The 10,104-nt window shown below is 35.6% G+C and overlaps 1 protein-coding gene across 2 annotated transcripts; it reads right to left on the bottom strand.

Moving 5' to 3' along the window:
* Window positions 1-957: 957 nt before the first annotated feature.
* Window positions 958-9,247, bottom strand: LOC134534264 (uncharacterized). Of its 2 annotated transcripts, none has more exons than XM_063372559.1 (4): window positions 9,126-9,247; window positions 7,030-7,467; window positions 4,342-4,430; window positions 958-2,999 (listed from the first exon to the last, which is right to left on the bottom strand). In XM_063372559.1, exons 2-4 carry the CDS (start codon window positions 7,442-7,444, stop codon window positions 2,607-2,609), a joined length of 897 nt encoding a protein of 298 aa, XP_063228629.1. In that variant the 5' UTR covers window positions 7,445-7,467; window positions 9,126-9,247; the 3' UTR covers window positions 958-2,606. The 2 variants fall into 2 exon arrangements, with proteins under 2 accessions (XP_063228629.1, XP_063228627.1); XM_063372557.1 differs by lacking the exon at window positions 9,126-9,247 and adding an exon at window positions 8,463-8,614.
* Window positions 9,248-10,104: the final 857 nt, after the last annotated feature.

Raw genomic sequence — 10,104 nt, 5'->3', positions numbered from 1 at the left:
ACCAGACCTCAGAGGCACTGGTGCAATCTATAAGGTTTGCCTCTCCAATTTTATTTTTTATTGGTAGTAGACACCTGTAGAAAGGTCCTTAGGTCTATCAGCATCATTGCACATTTTGATGTAAAAATAATAATAAAAACAGTGATGGAATTTGACTTAGTTGTGTGGAATCGGTAGGCTGTTGTCCAAAGCTCTCTGTGCAATGACACACCCGGGCAGCCAAAGTGATCCAGCGGATAGAGCAAACTTCAGCACAGTTAGCAATTTTGGTACCGGTGTTAACCTCTGCAGATTTTTGCAGCATTCTTTTATTTTGCTTCAAGGGTATTACAAAATTTATTAATATCTTCACTAAAATTCTTTGTCGTTAATATATGTATCTTAATATAACAGGTAATAAATATTTTATTTATGGATTAACTCTGAATGATAACAATTTTACCATGATGGTTCAGAAAATAAAACATCATGAAAGTACTGGCTACAGATTTCAGCTGTTTTGTTTACAGCAGTGAAGCACCATAAACATCTCGTTCAGGAATGACCAAAATCAATGCCATGTTAGAAAGATTATACCTAAACAAAATACATTGGAATTTGCTGAGGAAGCCCACCACATGCTACAAATTCTCAACTTTTAAATAAGCTTTTTACTGCAATAACACCATCTCTCAAAACCAATTCCCCCTCCTCCCCACCCACCAAATTACATATACAATCTTCCATGACATTTTTTCTACCCATGGCACAAGTTTCATATTCTGAGCTTTTTAAAATCATTTTAGGTTTTTTTTTCCAGCAGGCGTAGATGATCGCTACCGCAAACCTTCGTCAATCATTGCAACGTCTTCTCGCAGAAAAACAAAATCACAAAGCACAATCCATTGATTTCCACTCAACTATCTAGGTGAAGGTAAGATAAATACATGTAATAACAGCCTAGGAAATATTAATAAATAACAATAGAAAAAACTTTATTATATAATATTTACACATTTTATAAAATATTTCCTTTACATAACTGCATAAAATTTTAGAAACATAACACAAAATTGTGTGGGCATGACACCCAGGTTTCTTCTATCTACACTAATTTTTCTTTGCATCACTTTTATCACACCTTATTACAAGTAGGGTTATTTTTTATTACCTTAATGTGTACTGTCTATACAAACCACACAATGTTGTAAAATTTGTGATATTATTTAACCAAAATAAGTTGTGGTCTTGTTGGTCAGACACTCAGGATTGGTTAATTTAGTGATTTAACAGATGTAGGATATGCTAATCATTGGAAAATGAAGAGATTAGCACAGGTCTAATGGATGTGTGAAATCAGTCAGAAAATAAAGATTTCATAATTAAAAATGGATTGCACTCAACAGTATACAGATAAAAATGTACACTTACTCACAACTAAGAAGTAATTAAATCTAAGACGCATCATTCTGAATCCTCAAGTTTCTATACAAGAAAACATATAGCTATGCAAATACAATTCAACTCAAGCAAATGATTTATTTGTAACATGTGAATGTTGACTTTGGTGCACTAGTTGTAAGTATCTGCTAACCTCCCGACAATGCCCAGCAAGTTTTGTGCACAGACTGTTTTAGTCAATCTTTTCATTTATGTAGCTTCTTCGAGTTTAATTAAGGTGACTCTGAGAGGTGGTTCTATAACGTGTAAAGTGTTCTCTGTGTCTTTCAGAAATAATAATAATAATAATAAAAGTGGGCAACATGAAAGGTCGCTCGGACCCAAACAGCTTTCTGACACGGTACCAGGTTGGTTAAAAATATACAATGGCCAAGCGAAGAAGTGTGCCGCCAGAGCGATGCCATCTTTATTTTTACAGCTTCAGAATATAGCACTCTAATAATTAAAATATCCAAGCACAAATAATCCAATAAAGGATAATCCGAGTACAGATAATTTAGAGTTGACTGTATGTAATTTCAGGTCCCAACAAGATGTTTTACGTTAAGTAACAATTCAATATAATGTACTTTCATTATTAAGAACTAAAAAGGTGGGTTTTTAAGGTATGTACGTTCACTGTACATACACTTGTGTAAACTGCCCAACTCTAGGAGCAGACCTGCCGTAGAGGTTCAGGGTTGCAGTCTGTGTCTGTCTGCCTGGCCCGGGGCATCTGCCAGTGCAGAGCTACAGGTATCTAAGTGTCATTTTCTAACTGCTCAAATTTTTTGAGTGGTGTCCGAACTTCTGATTAACAAACTTATAAATGTTGAAATGTTAAGTGTTCTCGTACAATGTTTATAAATACTATATTTCTGAGAGTAAAAGCAACCTATTTGAGTATGAAAACTGTGGTGCAGCAGACGAAAAGCCTTTTAACGTTTTAACCAATACTGTTATTACTAAGGAACACAATGAAGGATCACTGAAAGAATACTACAGAGGAAGAAAAAAAAAATACTAGTTCAGTGCCTCATACGTAGAGGCATGTCACATCTAATGTGTTAGTCATAATCGTCCTTGGTGCTCCCGCACTGAACAAGTGAACATGCAAAATAAAAAATAGCACCAGCTCAACACAACTCTTTACGTTCACAGGTGGAATAAACAGATTACATTACGACTCAAGAGTTGGCGTTTATAGACTGCGCTAGTTTCCTGAGTTGCAGCCTGTGAAAGTTCCGCCTGAAATCTAGCTCCTCCTGCCTGATTTCGAACTCGACCTGAAGTATCCGCTTCGTCATCTCGAGTTCTGCCTGCAGCACGTTTCTCCTCATCCTGTGTTCCATCTGCAGCGTCGCCATCATCTGCCTGTGCTGCTCCCTGCCGAACACAGTCTTCCTTGCAGCGAGGGGAGCGCTTTCTCGGGCAAGGCCGGCAATGCCCTCGCACGCTTCCGAGATCCTCGGCCTCTTCGCGGGGGTCGGAGGGAAAACCGAGCCTCTGAACTCCAGATGCGGGACCTTCCGCGTCGTCGCGGCGCAGGCGGGTTCTGTGATCTCGATTTCCACCGGCACCTGTGGACAGACGTACGAGGCCTAACTTCTTCAAAACCCTACTTACTTAAGATGATATCAAACTCTACCCAATACACCAGTTATACATGCAAAGAAAAAACTGTGTATTCTCAAGTTTGACAATTTTTTAATACCAAAATTTGAGCTCTGGTAATCATAACTTGTCTGATGTTAATCCCACCAACTATTTTGTTGTAGTATTACATACATATTAGTATGGACACGATGTGATGATGAAGTGTGATAACACCGAAATAACATTGAAAAGGAGTCAGTACACCATGTAACTACAAAATGCAGATGAGTACACCATATAGAACACCACAAAGCAACTAAAATCATGAAATTAATCAGTATGTTAACTTAACTTATGGAAATTTAATATTAAAGACATGAAAGTCAATGAATGTTAAATCATCAAAAGATGTTATCAAGCGAGATGAATGAATTTGACAGGAAAAGTTTAGTTTTAATTTGATCTTGTATTTCTTATTAACTCATTTTTACAATGCTGACATGGTATATTTTTTGAACATACAAATGCTTGCACTTATTTTTATTGTTTAGAGTAATCCTATATTGAATTTGCTTAGAACAAAATACAAGTTAAGTATTTGTAAGAATTACTCAATCTGGTACAAGTAAAAATAACACTATTTGGTAAAATAAGAATTAAGAAACAATATGGTATCATTTTTTTGAATAGTACGTACACTATTTTAATAAATATGAAATTTATAAAAATAAAAATAGTAACACATAAATCTCCAATATTTGTTTTTAAAAATTAAATAGATATAAAAATTAAAATCACAAAATACTGTCTACATATTAGGTATCTATCAGAGTGGACAAAATCTTTTGCAAACATTGTTTTTCAAGTTCCCATTCATAGATAAGATTTTATGGCTTTTTTTTTTTTTTTTTTTTTTCAATTTAATTTATTTTTATATATTTTCTTCAGACATTAAGATTATACTTAATGTTTTGTAGCAGTTATTCACCGAAATAGTGTCATTATACATTTTTACAACAAAATAACTAATTTTATGCATTTCTAAGATAAAAATACACTGAATGATAAAAATAAATTGGCAATAGTATCAGTAGCCTAATGTGAAAATGAGTTAATAAGCTGAAGTTAATTTTTGACTATCCATTTTGTCCCACATCAAATTACTCTTACTTTACTAACACATATTTTTTAGTTGATAAATAACACAATTTTTTTTGTGCTTTACTACTTTTTCAAAAGACTCTTAGCTGTCTGCAAAAAATTTAATGTTTATTAAAATTCTATTTCACATCAAGAATAAAACACATGTTAATGCACAGTATGTACCTGCTCAGCTTCTTGGATGTTGTGAGCACTGTCATCGTCCAGTTCAGAGTCGTAGTCAACCTCATCACATTCGAAGTTGGAGATATCATCTGCAATTGGAAGTTGAAACAACTCACTGTAATACTGTAATTACTGAATTTTCTTTTTATTAATGAACTGTAATCTTCCTCTGAGTTTTAAAAGAAATAGTTGCATACAATTTTTTTTTTTATATATTTTCGTGAAACTTACACACTTGTGCATTGACCAATATTAACATCCAATCATATATGCATTAGTGTATGTATGTGTGACAAGAATACCTACATCAGAAGGCAACTTGAGAAGCCATTAAATACAGCACTCTTTTTTAATTAATTATTTTAAGAGGATGTTCACCTTAAACCAGAAGTAACAAATTTTTGTATATTCAGTAACATATCCTCAATATGTCCCCAGTTCGATCTTAAAAAAGTTATCGAAAAATACAGCTAAAATACCCTTTACAGTTACGCATATATTTTTTAACATGTAGATAGTGCCTACAATATATGTAATTTTTTATGTAAACATTACATATGATAATAAGGGGGATTAGACATTGACATCTTGAGATTTCAAATATGATGATACTGCTTGCAAAATAGCTTCGTTATAAATTTTTTTTGGGTTTACATGGCATAGGACTTAACTTTGGCTACTTGTTGAAGTGAACACTTGTTAACTGGTGTGTTTACCATGATAGCTGTAGTCACCCCGGTGAAGTAATAAGTTATTTCCTCACAGTGTATACAGACTAGAGCCTGTTCGTAAATATGTGGTTGCAACAATGTATAGAAGGTCTGGATATATAATTTTTTTTTTATGCCTTGACATGCCAACAAATTGGGATAAAGACCACAAAATTAGAATAAAAGTAAAAAAGAGAGGAAAATCCAAGATGGCAGGACCTAATCCCCTTTAACATAAAATTTAAACAAACATTTTTTTTTCTCTCTCTCCTGAAAACATTTATAAGTGCACCTTAAATCATGATGTAACTTCAACAAAACTAGAATCAGATGATAGGATCATGTTGACATCATGTCAAAAAATGGGTAGGTATGTTCAAAACTGCTGCAGACATAAGAACTCAGTACCAACTGGTTATGGACTGGGAACTATAAAACGAGCCAAACCAGGAGTTAGGCTCGGAACAACCAACCCTCACCACATGAGTGTGCTGCCTGCTCATATCCTGCCTCATAAGACCTAACCACAGGGGGAAAAAAATAATTTTCGGCACAGCCTACAGATGCAGATAGACTTCAAAGTACCTATTTCTTCTGGAATGTTCTGGAAACTTCCGGAACATCTCGAGAACATAATTTACATAACATCCAATATGTTCTCCAACATTCCGAATTTTGATTAAATGTTCTCTCATATTCCATGCAGCAAAAATGTTGTGAATGTTTTTAATTCAATGCATCACACATTGAATAACTTATGATGAACTTCATACTATGCCTATTAAGGAAATTATGAATTTTTTTGACCTACTATATTTCATTACTAGCACCAATAGGTCTAAGTGGTTGAATAAAAATTTTTTTTGGACAAAGGTTAGGATAATGTTTATATGGTTTACAATAAGTTTGAACAAATTTGATAATAAGTGTAGTAAAGAAGTTTTATTTTATTTTTTCCCCCCCAATTTCAACCCTTGTTTCTTCAAACCCTTGCAGTAATAGTTTGTCTCATTAAAAAACTGTTCCAGCCAAAAGTTTTAGACAATGTTAAGGATTTTAAAAATAAATTATAACAGTTTTTATTGTTAACTTACTAAAAGGAGTTACAATTTTATTTTTTCCCTTAAACCCTTGCTATTCACATCCCTAGCAGTAATGGTTGGTTGTATTAAAATTTATTTCAGACAAAAGTTTTAAATAGTATTCATAAGGTTTACAAACAATCGTAATGAATTTGATGGTGTTCTTACTCAGGCAGTTGTGAATTTTTTTTTTTTTGTCTTCCAACCCCTGTTTTTTCCATCCCTTGCAGTTATGGTTAGCCATATCAAAACACTATTTACAAAAGTTTTTGTTATTACTCCAATGATATATAATAACTTCATAAGGTTGCGATAGTTGTCATACTAAGGAAGTTAAAGCAATTTTTCTGGTTTTAAAAAAACCTTCCCTATTTTTAACCCTTTAAGCAAATTTTGCCTATTAACTAACTCACCATAATTTTCATTACTACTTCACTGCAGAGCCCCTTTACATTTTCCCACAAGTTAACAATGAATATGTTTGTGTGAAAGTCGACACTGCTTTTATTGATACAAGTGGCTTCAAACTTAAAAATACTTCAAATAAAAATTAGATGATCAGGAATTGACTTTGTATGTACATTCCAAAAATTACAAATTAGATTTACATCATTTGACAGTCAATTCAGAAAAAAATGTTCAAATGGTACAATCATAATTATTTCGACAGATTATTTAAAAAAATGAAATGGCCTATCGGAACCACAAGAAAAACACTTAAAAAATTATAATCAAAACAAATCATGTATTCTAGTACTTACATTAATACCACAAGAAAATTTTTATCAATAACTGACTTCAATTAAATTTTTAACATAATTAATAATTAAATATTCAGAGAATATTTTTTTTATTTACAGTTTATTTTTAAATAGAAGAAAATTGTTGTCTCGTACTTGGCTCCAGCTTGCATCTGGTGGGCGCGGGGGTCGCGGGGCAGTTGGGCCCCAGCGGGTCTTCTTCCTCCGCGTCGAGCGGCAGAGGCACGCCTCGGAACAGCAGGCGGGGCGTGTGGGGCTTCCCCCCGGGGTGCTCCGACTTGCACGCCGGTGGCAGGTTGGCGTGCTGGTGCGTCCACAGGAACGGGTGCAGGTCCTCGAAGAACCGCCACCTGACGTCGTCCAGGGGCTCGTCCTTCGCCAGGGTCGCCACGACGTCGCGGTACTTCTGCAGCAGGTTCTCCCACTTCTTCTTGCACTGCTGGTACGTGGCGCCGTTGTCAAGGAGCTCCGCGATGCGCTGCCAGCCCGCCAGCGCGCTGCCCCGCTTGCCCGTGAACAAGTCGTGGCACTCTATCCGCCTCCGGATCATCGTCTTCACGTCGCCGTCCTTCCCTGCAATGGCAGCATCCCTACTGCCCGCCTCTCATCCTTCGCAACCAAAAACTCACTATAGAACCTTTAACACAACAACTGTTACCTAATATTTTACATTTTTTGGTCCAAATCTAAAAAATTACGATCTTTCAAGAAAACACCATAGTTTTTACTCCCTTTTTACAACACAGCCAGCAAAGACAATATAACCAAACAAAAGACGTGAATACACTATTATAAATGTGTTACATTAGCATGCTAAACCACCACAAAAATTAATTATTTATATAATACTCATTTCAAGTGAGAGAGCATAACTGGAAATTTGTAGGGCACTCTGTCCTCTACTAGTGCATAAAGCTGATGAGGTGAGTGCAGAGGAGGGCAGCTTGGGGGGTGAAAGGAAAGTGGAGTAGACTGTAAAACAATGAAAGCAGAGAGCATATAGTTAGACCGACAGAGCTAATGAAGGAACTGGGGTGGGACAGTCTTCAGGAAAGAAGGCTGACAGCGAGGTAGGTCACGATACTGTCTAGATACTGAGTAGGGTGGGATGGTGAGAAAATTGGGCACACAGGGTAGAAAAAGGTCAATGTATAAGCAGGAGGGAATACTCAAGAAGTCTTTAAAGGTAGGAGAACAGAAAAAATTGCTAGTAGACGAGGTGACAGCGAGGCATTTGGAACAGTTCAGGAGACGAGTAAATGGAAAGTAGGCAGGACTGCTTGCCAGAGGACTCGTGTCCAACTACAGTAGGATTTAATTTCAAAATCAGCCAAGAGAAAGTGTACTGCAATGGGTAATGTGAGATCATTCAGGGTTAAAGAGATACAAGAATGTAATTCGGTATATTCATGCCACCCAATTGGAGGCATAGAAAAAATATACATTCAAATTCGTCAAAATACAGATTTATTTCCCGCAAGAAACCACATTTTGGGTTAACTTCCATATATGTAAAAAAAAAAAATAATAACAGACGAGGGATACAAGAAAAGTAAAAAAATACTTACAGGAAAAATGATCTTCCATAGTTATTTAAGAAAATTTTTTTTCAATATAACTAATTTTTTTAAAATTATTCTTAAAAATGTACACTTGGAATAGTAAACTTAAGTATGTAAGTATGCAAGTATACACTTCCTACATCGCCATTTTGATTAGCCTAGTGATGGGTCGTTCGTTAACGATTCGTTCAAAAAGAACGAATCTTTGAGAGAACGAAATCTTGCGATTCGTTCGCGATGTAAAGAACCGGCTCTTTGAGAGCCGGTACCTTGAAAGATTCGGTAGAACGAAAATGCGGAGAGAACGAGAGAACCAACCGGCTCTTTGAGAGCCGGTACCTTGAAAGATTCGGAAGAACGAAAACGCGGAGAGAACGAGAGAACGAGATGAGAGAACCGGCCACGCGCCCGGTCTGATTCGTTCGTGAAATGATTCATGACGTCAGGAGTCTGAAGAATTAGTAATCACAGCGTGAGCATGTTCATAAGAGCAAACGATAACTGATCAAATAAAATAGGGTAACATGAAAAGTATCTATACCTGAAAATGTCAACTGTTAAGTAGTGGTTTAAAATTGCGTTTTCACATTCACATACACAAATTTGGGGGAAAAAAAAAAACATGAATTAAAAATAACAGGGAAAGTAACTACAAATGTTCACACTTACCATTTAGGTGTTAATTAATGTACCTACTTCATTTTTCTCTCTTCATACTGAATCGCAGTAGTAGTATTCAATTTTTGTCTTTTTTTCTCTAAATGTGTTGGTCTACATGTAAACACTTTACTCTCTCTAGAGTGTAAATAGCCTGTATATTAATATTTGTAACTTAAAAAGTAATACAATATAAATAATCTTGTTTCATATACGCAACTGTGATTCACTGGCTACGAAAAGCAATGTTCAAGTACTAGCTATAATAGTGCGATTACAAATTAAAGTTAAGAAAGATCACTTTCGTACCTAACATTCTTAGATTTAATGCTCCCGTATTATATAGAATCACTGCATGAAGCATTTGCAGCGATCAACAGTCAATAATTTTATAACAGTCAGTATACAACTAGACGTTTGAAATTTCATTTACCCATGCAGAGTAGATAAAGATAACCACCCACGCGATCCAGCCTCCTCTCGTTATCGGGTCACGCGATAACGAGGGGAGGCTGGAAGCAAACACGTAGCCAATACTCTAAAGGATGAACGAGTTACGTCACCTGATAAAAGAGCCAGATCCTATTCACAGAAAAGAACGAAATGACCGAGATGAACGAATCGTTCTGAACGAATCTTTCACGGAACTGATCCGAAAGTACCGGTTCGGTCAAAAGAACCGTTCTGCCCATCACTAGATTAGCCACGTACAGTGAAATTAGTGAAATATAAAAAATAAAAAAAACACTAAAGAAGGATACCTAAACTTAAAGGGAAAGACACACACTTTAAACTAGATAGGTACGATGATTTTTATTTGTTACCACCGTACATTACTATTTGCTGCCTAGATGGTGTAATCGCTTGAGTCCTGTTTAATATTAATTATTTAAATAATAATATCATTCTGTCAAAATAAGTACTTTGGTTTCTTATTCCATAACACTGCCTATACCTACTGGGGAAGCCTCAGATTCACACAATCTTAATT

Source organism: Bacillus rossius, chromosome 7, assembly GCF_032445375.1.
Source record: "Bacillus rossius redtenbacheri isolate Brsri chromosome 7, Brsri_v3, whole genome shotgun sequence".
NCBI lineage: Eukaryota > Metazoa > Arthropoda > Insecta > Phasmatodea > Bacillidae > Bacillus > Bacillus rossius.
This window is presented reverse-complemented; position numbering and strand designations above follow the sequence as displayed.

Bases quoted from the DNA above. Each gene is read 5' to 3' on its own strand.
- LOC134534264 (XM_063372557.1), bottom strand. The intron at 4,431-7,029 runs GTACGAGACAAC...TTCCAATTGCAG, and splicing joins CAGATGCAAGCTGGAGCCAA to ATGATATCTCCAACTTCGAA. The intron at 3,000-4,341 runs GTACATACTGTG...GTCTGTCCACAG, and splicing joins ACATCCAAGAAGCTGAGCAG to GTGCCGGTGGAAATCGAGAT.